This window comes from Diadema antillarum, unplaced genomic scaffold, assembly GCF_040938485.1.
Source record: "Diadema antillarum isolate AM-2024a unplaced genomic scaffold, OU_Dant_1.0 seq00000047_RagTag, whole genome shotgun sequence".
Lineage (NCBI taxonomy): Eukaryota > Metazoa > Echinodermata > Echinoidea > Diadematoida > Diadematidae > Diadema > Diadema antillarum.
In genome coordinates this window covers 170,389-185,530 of record NW_027271156.1, presented here as the reverse complement: position 1 = coordinate 185,530, position 15,142 = coordinate 170,389, and the positions used below count along the sequence as shown (strand labels likewise).

At 36.0% G+C, this 15,142-nt stretch overlaps 1 protein-coding gene across 5 annotated transcripts in view; it reads left to right on the top strand.

Annotated features, from left to right (window-relative positions):
* Positions 1-14,710, top strand: part of LOC139725494 (uncharacterized) — a 31,025-nt gene extending 16,315 nt beyond the window's left edge. For 2 of the 5 annotated variants that reach the window (XM_071636581.1, XM_071636578.1), the window contains 10 exons: positions 538-654; positions 1,848-1,889; positions 2,558-2,674; positions 3,787-3,900; positions 7,833-7,949; positions 8,385-8,501; positions 9,109-9,228; positions 12,570-12,734; positions 13,213-13,253; positions 13,718-14,710. In XM_071636581.1, the coding sequence (XP_071492682.1) occupies positions 538-654; positions 1,848-1,889; positions 2,558-2,674; positions 3,787-3,900; positions 7,833-7,949; positions 8,385-8,501; positions 9,109-9,228; positions 12,570-12,734; positions 13,213-13,253; positions 13,718-13,840 (1,073 nt within the window). In that variant the 3' untranslated portion in view covers positions 13,841-14,710. The remainder of the gene's footprint in view (positions 1-537; positions 655-1,847; positions 1,890-2,557; positions 2,675-3,786; positions 3,901-7,832; positions 7,950-8,384; positions 8,502-9,108; positions 9,229-12,569; positions 12,735-13,212; positions 13,254-13,717) is intronic. The other 3 variants (XM_071636582.1, XM_071636580.1, XM_071636579.1) reach the window with 2 other exon arrangements.
* Positions 14,711-15,142: the final 432 nt, after the last annotated feature.

The window sequence follows — 15,142 nt, the reverse complement described above, 5'->3', positions numbered from 1 at the left end:
ATATACCTTCAAACCGCTAAAAAGCAAGAAAACGAAAAAAAAAAGAATAAGAAGAACAAAAAGAATCAGCTCACATTATAACATAAGCTGACATTAATAAGCGTTTTAGTTTTTCTCTTTTTTTCAGCGTTAGGTTTTGCTTTTTTCTATTTTTTTTTTTGCTTTTAAAGAGACACCAAAGTAAAGTCAACCTCTCCCCTGAAGGATTAATTAATCAATGTAAATGCATAAGAATAATTGCTGAATTGGTTGAAACGGATGTTTAATGATGATAATGTTCAAAATCATATATAATTTCTCATTCAAGCAGACAAAGAGAAATGAATATAGTATCCCTCTGTAAATTCTAGACTTTTGTATAACATCAATTATGAACATATTCCAGGCCAACGTGCCGTAGCCATTTCACGTGTTTTATTGACACTGCTTATGAAATTGATACAAAGAACCAATATCATGCACATAATAATATTTAGCCGATACATTAACTGTCGTCTTCTTGATGATTTCCCCAACATAATGTTCATCTTTTCAAAGGTGTTCCTTCATGCGGTGCCTGGAATTTTCAATGCGATAACGGTAATTGTATAGCAGCATGGTGGGTTTGTGATGGGGACAATGATTGCGGCGATTTGAGCGACGAAAACAACTGTGGTAAGTTGTAAGCATCAAACCTCATGATCGATATCCTTGTAGACTCGCGATATCGATGAGCTTGAACCTTTACCACAAACAATTTGCAATGCTGACATATGACAGATCCTGGAAGTCCGTATTCAGAGAACTTCTTCAAAATGATCATTTCAGGATATGCCTTTAAGTTGCCACAAGATTAAAACAACAATTCAGTGCCAGACTGTTAAATTTGGAATACAAGTAGATTCAAACAAATATGTTTGACCCGCCTTGACAAAAGAATCCGAAAGTCGCTGACGGCTGACTAAAGAGAATCGAGTTTAAAGTCCGATCTTCAAAATCGCTCAAAACCGGTCTATACCGTCCAATTTCTATTTCGGCATGATTCTGCAGTCTAATGTTTCGTCTACCATCTCCTGAAATTTCGAAGCTACACATGATCAAAGGAAAGGCAAGATATTGGCATTTTTCTAGTCCATGATTTCAAACGGAACAGAAACGTGTCCGCAGATTTGGACTTAGCGCCGCCGATAGACTCCGCCCCTAACAACGAGGGAGTGATCTTATTGGTCAGTGTGTGGCATCCTGGTTACTGACTGGTCGAACGTAGACCGCTGGCACTAAGCTTGAATGAACATCGCGGAGGTTGCTAGGAGCACGAAAAGTGTCTTACTTTCCCTTGATCACAAATACGTCGGAAGAAATCTTGAAGGGGGCTTTTCTCGAAATGCTGATTTCTTACACCATTCAACATAATCTCATAAAATTGTTGATATCTCCGCAACCGAGTACATTAATGAGTCATGTTATATATGCTATAAAAGCAGAGGAGTAAGGGAATAATGTCATGCCATTTTTAGAAAATCTGCCTTCCCGACTTTCGAATTCTTTTGTTGAAGCGGGTCACATTTTGTTTTCAACTCAGACAAGGATTTATGACCATACAAAAGGCAATTGTTCATTTTTGCAAACATTCTCCATCTCTATAGATTAAAACCAATAACTTGCATATCTAGCAATATGTGCAATTCAACTATTGTTTTTAAATTTGTATTTGGAATAATCTCCTTGTAATTTATAACCTAATAAGACAAAAACTGTCCTGGAAAAAAGAACCCCAAGACAAAGTTCAATTGAAAGCCAAGCTAACTGGCTCATCTATAATCATCGATAAAGACATACATGTAAATATTACTATTGTTTTTGTCTAGGCCATCTTACCACTGAAGAGCCTGAGATAAGCACTACACAAGGTAAGAATGTGGAAGTTGTTGCATTCATACGACGGAACGTAATTCTGGGATAAAATAGATATATGATATTGAGAACGACCATGAAGTCCAGATCGTGTTTATGTGTGCTTTCAAAAATAACAGGATTTCAGTAATCGCTTTATGGTGACATATACCTTCATATCACTTAAGGCAAGAAAATGAAAACATAAATAAACAGGGAGAAATGTGTAATGTCTCACAAAATCAATCAGTGTTTCAATTTGTTTATTTTTTTAGTGGTTGGTTTTCCTTTTTCTATTTTTGCTTTTAAACTTGGGGCGGATCCAACTAATTTTGTAGAGGGAGGGGGCGCAGAAATGTTTCTGGTGCCACATCTGGTGAACAAAACTAATACAGTTTTCTTTAATTTCGTCCAAAAAATAACAGAAGGGACATCCGGTACGCCCCCGACACGTCATTCAAATTGAAAGAGAAATGAATACTATCACTCTGTTAAATCCAGAATTTTGAATAGCGTCAATTATGAACATTTCCCACGTCAACGTACCGTCTGCATTTCTTGTGTTTTCTTGACTCTGCTTATGACAATGACACAAGGGACCTCATATATATAATAATATTTGCCAAATACATGAACAAAGCCTTCTTCTCGATAATTTTCCAACGTAATGTTTATCTCTTGAAAGGTGTTCCTTCTTGCAGTGACTCGCAATTTGCATGCGATAACGGTTATTGTATACCAGCACCGTGGATATGTGATGGGGACAATGACTGCGGCGATTTGAGTGACGAAACCAACTGTGGTAAGTTGTAATTAACAAACCTTATGATCAATATCCTTGTAACATAGTCTCTTGGAATTGATGAGCTTGAACCTTTACCACCAACAATTTGCAATGCTGACATATGACAGATCGTGGACGTTCGTATTTAGAAAATTACTTCTTCAAAATTATCTTTTCAGGATATGCCTTAAAGTTGCCACAAGATTAAAACAACAATTCCGTGCCAGACTAATTTTGAATACAAGTCGTGCAAGTAGATTCAAATAGATATTTAGTTTTCAACTCTGACAAGGATTTAGGTCTATACAAAAGGCAACGATTCATTTTTTGCGAACATTCTCAATCTCAAGGAAATAAAGCTGATCTTTTGTCTCACAAAGCGAGGTAAACACAAAAGAATGAATACGACGTTTCGGCCGCGAAATCTGCTAGCCTTCGTCTGCCAAAGTAGACCGAGCGATGTAGTGCGTGCCTATCCATATTGCTCGCGGGACAAAAGATCAGCTTTATTTCCTTCAGTTTCTACCACTATGATGAACATCTTCCGTACTATTCTCTATCTTTATAGACTTAAACCAAATTAAGTCTCATATCTATTGATATGTCTATTTCAATTACTTTTTCATTTCACTGATATACATGAACTGATCGTCGTGCTGGACATTTTTGGTTTTGTTTTTTTAATAGTCTTCTTTTGATCTATCATAACATAAAGACAAAGTTCAATTGTCAACTAAACTACCAGTGTCCTGTTAATTTTTTTTTATTTATTTTAATTTGATAAAAAGGGGCCCTGGCTCATCAATGTTCAACGATAAAGGCATGCTATCCTTAAATATGACTATTTAAAATCGGACGTCAATTGATGATAATGCACAAACACATACATGTACGATTTTTTTTATTCAAACTGTCGAAGAGAAATGAATACAATATCACTTTGTGCATTCTAGACATTTGTATAGCATCAATGATGAGCATATTCCAGGTCAACGTACCGTATGCATTTCACGTGGTTTTTTGACGCTGCTCATGACATTGATACAAAGAACCAATATCATGCACATAATATTTGGCCATTACTGCCTTCTTCTCGATAATTTCCGAACATAATTTCCATCTCTTGAAAGGTGTACCTTCTTGCAGTGACTCGCAGTTTGCATGCGATAACGGTAATTGTATACCCGCACAGTGGGTTTGCGATGGGGACAATGATTGTGGCGATTTGAGCGACGAAAATTGTGGTAAGTTGTAAGCAACAAGCCTTTAATGATCAATGTTTGTTTGTTTGTTTGTTTGTTTGTTTGTTTGTTTGTTTGTTTTGTTTTTTTGGTAGACTCCTGATATCGATAGGCTTGAACAATTTATTACTTTAAGAAATTTGCGATGCTGACATTAAATACATCCTGAACGTCGATTTTTCGGAGAATTACATCTTTGATATAGTTGATCCTTTCAGAATATGTCTCAACGTTGCTACAAGATTAAAACACAATTCAGTGCCAGATTGATCTGGAGTCAAAGTAGACTCCAATAGGATTTTTTTCTTTTTTTTAATCAGAAAATCATTTATGACTGCTGCGAATATTCTCCATCTCTGTCGATCTAATTTATAACTCTTATATCTATCGACACGTACAGTTCAACTTCTTTTTCATTTCAATAGAAGTCATGGACTGATCGACGTGCTTCATATTATTTTGTTTTTGGAATAATTTCCTCGTGATCTCTTACTTGAAAAGACAATGCCAGTTCTGAAGACACAAAGATAAAGTTGAATTGTTAACTTAACTACCTGGCTCATCTATGTTTATTGTTTAAGGCATAATTATCATCAATCATTATAGGTTTTCCGGGTCAATTTCATACTTTTGTCATTCAAGTTCCTATTCCGAGCATTCAATTTCACGCATTCCACTCTCGCAGCACTGAATCAGCAATCAAATTCAAAATCCGGTCATTCGAATTCACTATCCGAACATTCAAGTTCACTGTCGGAGCATTCAAATTCACTATCGGAGCATTCAAATTTAAGAGAGGAGCATGCATTTCATCAATGAGCATTCAAATTCATGTCAAGCTGACGGCGGAATCTCGTCGGTCATTCAAATTCGTGAATAGGCAACCATGTTCCAAATACATGTAAGTGCATTCAATTTAAAAGAAGTCTGGAATTTAGTTAGTTTGGGGCCGTGTATGCATGTGTTTCTCATTTGGCTTTGAATATATTGGGATTTATGATGATCATTTATTTTGCAGTAGAGGTCCACCTGTTTATTGACAATTTTGGACTCGCGCTTAGCAAATATGAATATACAGGCACATGTCCCTCGGATTAGACATAAAATGGAGGTTCGATGTGTGAGAGAGTCACAACTCATGCACGTAAAAGATCCCACTTCATTTATTCATCGCAAAGAGCAGAACATCCAACTGGACCTCATATGGAAGACCAGCTTTTGCAGCTGAATATGGGCTATCCAGCCATCTTCTTTGATGGAAAATGTAACAAACAAACAAACATTAGGCACTGTAATAGGCATACAGACGAGCATATTACGGAGGGTTAGTTGACACTTTCGAGGAAAAAAAAAAATTCGACTATATGTGACCCTGCACCTCAAAACAAACAGAAAGTCGCCAGACATGAATTTTTAGTTAAGACCACATTCTGAAAGAGCAGACTTTAAGCTTTAAAATGATGTATAACTCAAATCAAATGGACTCTCCTAACCTATCTAAATATTGGAAAGAAAGCACAAACTCAGGAAAAGTGTGAACTGAGAAAAGAGGCTCTGAAGTACAGTGTCTATTCAAGCGCTTAATCTTTACCAAACCGTGCTGGCTGTGCGATGAATGGGACAAAAAACAGGAAGTAAACCACCAGAGTAACAACAATGAAGGGATTATCAGATTAAATTGAAATTAAGCATGCCTCATTAACACATTTTGTCCATAATCAATGCCAACTTTCAAAGCAGTAGCACTATCCTTTCAAAAGTTATTAGAGTTGAAAGTGAAGAGTGTGGACAAGGTTTTTCAGAAATGAAAAAGGGATGCTAAAGACACACCTAATCACACTATTCTACCAAAAATGTTCGAGATAAACTGCTAAAAAACACACTTTCCTGCCCGTTTTATGATACCAAATTTTAGCATAATGTAGAAGAAGACCCGCTCTTTCAGAAAATATGAAAAAGTCAAGTTCGGCTAGGTTGACCCATTTCACTTATTTTCAGTCCGCACGCAAAATCAGTGTGTGCGACTTTATGTTCGTTTTGAGGTGCACGGTCACATATTGAAACTGATACATGAACATTCTATACGTGTTTTTTTTTTTGTGTATTGCTGTTGATTTACTTTTGCGAGACTATGTGAGATCATTGTGTGTCAGTTTGTCTTTTAATTGACGAATTGTCGTTATGTGGTTGGTGTTGGGGCTTTGTCAGCATGCAGTATCATCAAGAAATATGATTACTAGTCGTTGCGTTGTTTGGATGCACTGCTGATTGGACGTTACAATTTCAAATTTATTGACACGAAAAAACAATGAATACAAGAAGAGATAAGAATGTAGAACCCGTAAACAATAATAATTACACTACATGCAAGCCTTCATTGGTTGTGTTGGCCCTTTTTCCTTTCTTAAAAGTCCACTCCATGTTCCTCGTTAAATTGATTGCACGAAGTAGGAACTTCATCACCTGAAAATGAATTTGAACGATTCAAACAAGCTTATTGGGACTATCACGTGACTATCGCATGAATGTGAATGCACGCGTGGGAAAGTCGGTGCTCGCATTTTGAAATTGAATGCCCAATCGTTAATTTGATTTCACGAAAACGAAATAGAACGCCCATAAATGAAATTGATCGCTCGGATTCTGAATTCGAATGCCCGAATATTTTCACGTGCGTGCGCTGCGGGAATTTGAATGCACATTAATGAATTTTAGTGACAAAAGTATGAAATTGACCGGGAAAACCTATTATTATTTTTGTCTAGGTTATCTAACCACTGAAGAGCCTGAGATAAGCACTCCACAAGGTACTTGTATGACGGAACTTGATTCTAAGGTTAAATCAGAAACATATCAGAGAAGGGCCATGAAGCCCAGGTTGAGTTGAATTGAATTTATTTTATTCATACACGGAAGTAAAAGCCTGCTTTCAGCTGGACAGCTGTTTTCCAGCAAGGCCGTGTTTCACATCGAATAACAAGTATACATACACACGGCGAAAATACAAACATATGCAATGATATACAATAAATAATAAGCACTAAACAAGTTACAAAGAAGATCAATGACAAAAAAAGAAGAAAAAATTCAGATATTAAAAACAAAAGAGGAAATCGATATACTTCTTTGGACACATTAAGGGATTTCCGCTAACTTCATGATCTCTTTCGAGAAACTTTTGATGTCACTAATTGTTCTTAAATGAACAGGAAGATTATTGAAAGTTTTACATGCAACATATAATGGGCTATTTCTGACAAAAATTAGATCGAGGTTTTGGCATCACAATTTGAGTATTTGAGTTTCGTAGAGTGTAATTTTCAAATGATCTGAGTTGAACACTAGAGGACAAAGTTGTTGGAGCAAGGTTGTATTCACGTGTGCTTACAAAAACAATAGGATTTCAGTAATCGCTTTATGACATATACCTTCAAACCGCTGAAAGGCAAGAAAACGAAAAAAAAAGAAGAAGAACAAGAACAAAAAAGAGAATCTTCTAAGAAAATACCAGAAGCTAACATTAATGAGCGTTTCAGTTTCCTTTCTTTTTAAGAATTTGGTTTTTTGTTTTTCTTTTTATCATACGCTAAAATGAAGTCACCTCTTCCCCCGAAGAAGTAATCAATTAATGAGGATAATAGATGAATTCGTGGAAATAGGGTGTTCAATGAAGATTGTGGTCAAGCACATATAATTTTTTTTTTCATTCAAACTGACAGAAAAAAATGAATACAATATAACTCTTTAAAAAAAAACGTTTGTATAGCATCAATAATAAACAATTTCGACGTCAACGAACCGTTTGGCTTTGACGTGTTACTTGACGCTGCTCAAGACAATGACACAAGGAACCTCATATACATGATAATATTTGCCAAATACATGAACTGCCTTCTTCTCGATAAGTTCTCAGCATAATGTTCACCTTTTCAAAGAAGTTCCTTCTTGCAGTGACTCGCAATTCGCATGCGATAACGGTCATTGTATACCAGCACCGTGGATATGTGATGGGGACAATGACTGCGGCGATTTGAGCGACGAAAACAACTGTGGTAAGTTGTAAGCAACAAACCTCATGATCAATATCCTTGTAGACTCTTGGAATCGATGAGCTTGGACCTTTAGCACAAACAATAAATATCTATAATGCTGACATTAGACAGTTTATCTTTTCAAAAACTATGCCATTCGAGAATAAATCAATTGGAAAGAATGATTGATAAATGCGTGGAGATGGGATGTTCAATGAGGATATTGCTTAAAACATGTCATTTTTTAGTCAAACTGTCAGAGAGAAAGAATGAAATATTATTCTGTAAAATCCTGGTTTTTATACTCATTAATAATGAAAAAACGTCCGTGTTAATCGTATTTATTTTACGTGTTCTCTTATTACAATGGCACAAAGAATCTAATATATTATTAGCAAAATATATTAGATATCATCTTCATTATAGTGTCCAAACATAATGTCCATCTCTTCAAAGGTTTTCCTTCCTGCAATGAGTGGCAGTTTGAATGCGACAACGGTTATTGTATACCATCACAGTGGACTTGTGATATGGACAATAATTGTGGCGATTGGAGTGACGAATACAACTGTGGTAAGTTGTGAAGAGTAGTCGCCATGATCAACTAATGAGGTTGTCGCTGTCATCTTGTGCAGATTCTTAAATCAATGAGCCTAAAGATTTAACAGCAAAACACACTCATATATCCAGGCATACACACACCCATCCACACGCGCGAACACGCACACACACACATACACACACACACACACACACACTTTGTTATGGTATAGCATTGGCAGATTGGACAGACACTGGTAGTCGACGTGGAGAGAAGTACCTTGCACTGTATCGTCAAGTTGATTCTTTCGGGATATGTTGCGACTGAGCTTGACGTCATACTTTCATTTTGGAGTTCTAATATGTTCAAATGGCATATAACTTTACTTCTCTACGAAATTAAAACCAATAGATTGAATTGATTCACTAGAGAATGTTTGTTTGATAAACTGATGTTCGCTATTAGATAGTTGGGAATGAAAAATCCACGTGTTTTATATTTGGAATTAATTAATTAGATGGGAAGTTTAACCTACAGACACGTTTAGGAGGAATTGTGTGATTATGTCCATACATAGACTTATTTTCTTATAGATACGACATTTAAACTCTATAATCTACATTCTAATATTTTGCTCAGATCCAGGATATCATTGTGGGTCAAGTGAATTCCAATGTACCAACGGTCAGTGCATACCATACTATTGGGAGTGTGATGGGTTCAATGACTGTGCCGACAACAGCGACGAGCACAACTGTGGTAACTCAAAAAACACTTTCGTTTTCACCGTCATTTCAGTTTTCACTCTGCAAATCGCAAAATGAATAAAAAAAGTTTCATTTGTTTCAAGGGTAATCGGCAATACTCTGCCATTATCAGGAAAAAAATATGAAGGAAAAAATACGACTTTTTATGTTAAGTTTTGTGAATTTATGTCTTTGAATGCTCTCAGTCATCCAGATAAAGTAGGTCATGACTTAAATGAGTAAATCTAGTCAACTGGACTAGTTTTAGAGTTGTGACGTTTTACGTTGTTTTCAGGACACTTCCAAACACCAGTTAGTCCCGGAGAGGACGTGATATGTCGCAACTCCAAAATACAACTAAGTCCGCCTGACTAGATTATTCTTATGACAACAGGGTGGCTCAAAAAGAACGGAACGCCTAAGCTATTTAATTTAAGCAATATTGTTCCTAGTATGTCATTGTTTTGTATACTATTGGAAAGGTCAATCTTTTTCCAAAAGAATGACCCCAAGTTCTTTAGTTAATGCATCATGGTTTTAGGACCATTTTTGTCAACCCTTACAATTGTCAAAATGTGATTATTTTGCACTCTCAGAGACACCGAAATCGGCGAGAATTCGGCTTGCCATTGAAGCAGTAACCTTCACAATGTATGGAATGTGGCTGTCATTGTCCGTTACCATTGTGAATGAGACGACCTGACGACAATAACACTGTCCACCCCACATTCCGCACATTGCGAACGCTACTGGTTCTACGGTAAGCCGAATTTTCACTGGTTTCTGTATCTCTGAGAGTGCAAAATGATCACATTTTGAAAATTGCAAGGGTTGACAAAAATAGGCCTAAAATCGTAACGCATTAATCAAAATTAAAGAGCTTGGTGTTATTCTATTGGAAAAAGAATGGCCTTTCTAATAGTATGCAACATGATGACATATTTGCAACGATATCGCTGATATTAAAGATCTTAGGCGTTCCGTTCTTTTTGGGCCACCCTGTATAGGCCATGATAATATGAATTAAAGCTGAAACTGCTGCAAACTGTGTTTCTGTATAATTGCAGCTTAATCTAGATATACCTTACATCATTTAAAAATATGTATTTTAAACGACATTGAGTATGACGGGCTACCACTTGATCGTACGTCTCTACAACAACGTATGAGTGGAAACTTTTGATTTTAGAGGTGCCCTCAGTATCAATTCAATTCAATTCAATCATAGTTTATTTCCAATCATCGAAAATCAAAAAACATAGTACAAAGTATACATGTGATGAAATATTGTTCAAACGTTTGCATAAGATTCATGTAATATATATGCGAGACATATTATAGAACAACATATAACATGTACAATATTTAGGAAAACACTGTATCAATACTTCGTGGGCGAGCGGAAAATAAATTCGACTATGGAAAATAGTGATCCACTAAAAAGCATAGCTTGTCGGACGTGGATCGCTAGACAAATAATGAGTAAATTATATACTATTCTATAACAATATACATGTAATTATTTTGAGATACACCGGATGGGAAAAAATATAGAATACCAATGCTAGTGCCCGGACACTGCTCACTGAACCACGTGTACCGGGAAAATATGACAAGGACAACACGTTCGTACACACATTCGATTACCCACACGTATACACTGTAAGACGCGAGAGAGTACTGAGAGGAGAGAAGACAGTAACAATACAAGTCTACGAAGAACAAGAGACAGGAAAGGAAGAGGAGAGAAGAAAGAAGAGAAGTCTGCACACAGAACACGCCAAGTGCTGCGACATCAGGACAAGTGAAGGCTCAAACATGAATCAAAACAATTTAAATTATCTAAGATTATAAGTAGAAAGTAAATATTTTCTGAGTTTGTATTTAAATGTAACAAATTTGGGGGAATCTTTTAAACTATTATCTAAATTATTCCAAAGTCTGGGTCCGGTATAAAGAAATGTATTTTGGGCATGTGCGGTTCTCATTAATGGAAGATGAAATTCGTCGGATCGTCGCGTGGGATAGTTATGAACATGACTATTTCGATGAAATGAATCATGGAATATTCTAGGTAAAAAGTTACTGTTGTAATTAAACATAAACTGGCCAAGTTGAAACACATACAAATCATTTACTTTTAATATTTTATGGTCAGAAAACAAAGCATCTGTATGTTCTCGGGTATGTAAATTAAAAACAATTCTAAGCTCTTTCTTTTGCAGTAAAAGAAGTTTATCAAGTAACATCTGACATGTATTACCCCAAGCAAGAATCCCGTAGTTTAAATAAGGTAGTATCAAATTAGAATAAAGAGTTAATAATGCAGATGAAGGAAGAGAATATTTAAATCTATTCATTACGCCAATGTTACGTGATATAATTTTACATATGTTATCAATATGATTCCTCCATGAAAGCTTGTTATCGACGCAAACACCAAGAAATTTAAAGGAAGAAACTTCTTCTAAGGGAGTAGTATCAAATGTTATATTGCCTGGGAGGCTATTTAAGGAATTAGTAAAAAGCATAACTTTTGTTTTTTGAATATTTAATGACAATTTATTTTTCGTATATCCATTGTATAACCTTTTTCAGTTCTTCATTGACTGTTCTTATTAAAATGTTTGGGTCAGGGTGAGAAAGAAAAAGGTTAGAGTCATCCGCGAATAATATGAATGATAGTTTCTCCGAGGATCTATGAAAATCATTAATATAAATAATGAATAACAATGGGCCTAATAAACTCCCTTGTGGACACCAGATGCAATTGTTTTACTTTGAGAGTCAAAGACGTTGACATGTACAAATTGGGATCTTTCTGATAGGTAACTCGTGAACCACTCCAAGGCCTTTCCACGTATTCCATAATGAGACAGTTTGGCGAGAAGTATTCCGTGGTTGATCGTGTCAAAGGCCTTGGAGAAGTCCAAGAAGATACCTATTGTGTGTGAAAGTGTGTCGAGTGCGTGTGTGACTTTGTCGATGAGGGCAAGTAGTGCGTGTGTTGTGCTGTGATTTTCCCTGAATCCAAATTGAAAGTTTGAGAATATGTCGCAGGTTTTAAGAAAACGTACTGTCCTGATATAAACTATTCTTTCAAGAATCTTAGAAATAGAAGATAATAGAGATATGGGTCTATAGTTACATCAAAAGCTACATCAACAAGGGATTCTCCTTAAATCTTGCTTAGAAAGGGAATAAAAATGAAAACTACAGATTAACGAGCCCTGGTCTTTTTTTGCCCGTCATGTACAGGATCATATTATTTATCCGACACTAATCTGAAACAATTGTTGTCAGATGCTCAGTTGTTGTTGTTGCTGTTTTTTCATTCCCATCCATATCAATTAGCGATATACACGGAGCCGATCCCCTACGAAGGAAGTTGCAATGGCTTTAGTTGTGATTGTCAGGGAACTGACTGCCGGTCATCGAACTGTTACTGCGATACTGCGTGCTCTGTATTCAACGACTGCTGCAATGATTACAGCCTTTACTGTCCTGACAATGCACTAGGTATGATGAAATAATCGATATTCACTAGTCCTTGACATTGTTGGTATAAAAACGTCACAGGTAAAGGTTCATGAAATGTCAATAATGGTAGATTACAATTCAGATAATGTTCATAAATTTTCATACACACACACACACACACAAACACAGTGGCGGATCAAGGAGGAGCGTACCGGTCGCTCGCCCCCCCCCCTTTTTTTTTTTTGTTGTTAAAACAAATGAAATAAAAAATTGAGGCGGGTGCGTTAATCCCCCCCTTAATTTTGTAAAGGCGCTCCCTCTTTACGGAATTCCTGGATCAGCCCCTGCAAACTTAATAACACTACCTCATAGTATACAAAAAAAAATAAGGATTCTAATAATGTCCTAGAATGTAACGTCGTTCAATGCAAATATACAGCATGAAGACACCGTCCTAGTGAAAGTGAAGAAAATATCGATATCAAATTGCACTCTTGTTTTGTTTCATTATGTGTAGTGAATGGGATATACCTTTTGCAAGCTGTGGACTCCTTGCCGGTAAGTGTGAATAACTTACTTCCATCTTTGAAAAAACAAACAAACACCTAACACCTATACCGACCAAAAACGACAAAACCGATATTTATTACCTTGTTTTTTCTTGTTTCTTGTTGTTTTTTATATTGTTGTTGTCTTTGTGTATTTGTTTGTTTGTTTGTTGTTGTTGTGGATTTTTTTGGGGGGGTGCGCGTGGGTTATGAATCGTCTACAAAAGCAAATACAACCTAACTAATTTTTCGTAATAGAATTAGAGTACACTCATGTCATTGTCCATGTCGCCTATTTCTAGCAACTAATGTGTTATCCGAACCGTAGAATGTTCAAATGAAAGTATGTATTTTCTTAATTTCAAACACATCGAAATTGCAGTATTGCCCTTCATGGGCATAATGTAAACATTTATCTGTGATGACGATAAGCCAATTCATCCCTATATTATTATCTTTCCAATAAACTATTAGGTCGAAGTTCGACGCCGACGTGAAGTTGATGCCGTACGACGTCGAAAACGTCGGGATGCTTTGAAGGAAGGTGTCGATGGCAATAACAAAAACCGTCGTCGTAGACGAAAGGCTGTTGCCTAAAGATGTTACCTATCGAAAAGGAACCGAAATACCGAATCTGACTTAAATGTGTATGAATGAATCGTAGTTAGGCTAGAATTGATAAATACCTAAGAAATGTAACAAAAAGAAATGAATATTTGCACATAGTAATTGTATCTTTCTTTAGACGTTGATTTTTTTGTTGTTGATTGCGTCAAAATGATTTGATATGAGGAACTTTTCAGTTCATAAGTACAAGTTTAATAAAAGAACTTTAGCTTTGCGATTACAACAATGTGCCTACCAGGTATATCATTTGCATCACGCTTTATTTCTTTCTAATGTGCCTGTTCCTCTCCAACATGGTCAATGAGGACTATCAAAGCAGCCTGAAATGAGTAGAGATAAAAGTATCTCAGCGACAGAAAGAATTAAAAAAAACAAAACCACAGCGGTATGTCTTCAGCATGCCAGATTTGTAAACATTATTGTAGATCAACATAACGGCAGTCGCTACAATGTGTTTTGCATAAAAAAATAATAATAACAACCATTTGTTCCTGTCATGAAACCCCTTTGGGAAACAAAAAACCTAACTATTTGTTCACTATGGTAATAGCAAGAAACAGTGAGAGATATCTACATGAACCATCATGCTTTTGGCAAGCAAATACTTTTTTTATTTTCGATCTTTTATCGTATGGGTTTTCCTTGTAATTCCGCATCTCTACTTATGTTTTAAAGAATGTTTTCCATTCTGTGTGTGGTAGTTATTATTGTTTTTGTTTTCTCTTTAAAACTCCTTCATATACAAGTGGATATCATTTTCTCCACTTGGTAGTTTGGATAGAGGAAACACAGCAATGACTTATAATGCAAAAACAATCAATAAAATGATTTTAAGCATCACCTTTTTGTTGTTTTCTAGTAACGTATCCTATACCGTCTGTCTTTTAATGCATGCTGTCTGGTATTACGCCATAAGGAAAATATGCAAAGTGCAAAGAAAAATTCTCAGCAGTCAAACCTTTTAATACAGAGTTCTCTTTTTTGAAACCGAAGTCATATTTCCCTGCAGCTGCAAAGTAGTACATTCGAATCCAACCAACTCATTTCCTTGATTTAAGGCTCTGTATAGAATATTGTACTATCAGCCTCCATGTGGGACATGAAAAAGACGAAAATATCTATTTCAAAGACTGAAAACTGAAATCTGAAAGGCAGAAAAGGAAAAAATAGATCACACGACACAAAAACAAGAGTTATAGACTGTAAGCTTTATAGCAATTAGCGTCCTATGCTTAAATCACCACTCCATCCTTATGTATGCACACGGTATGT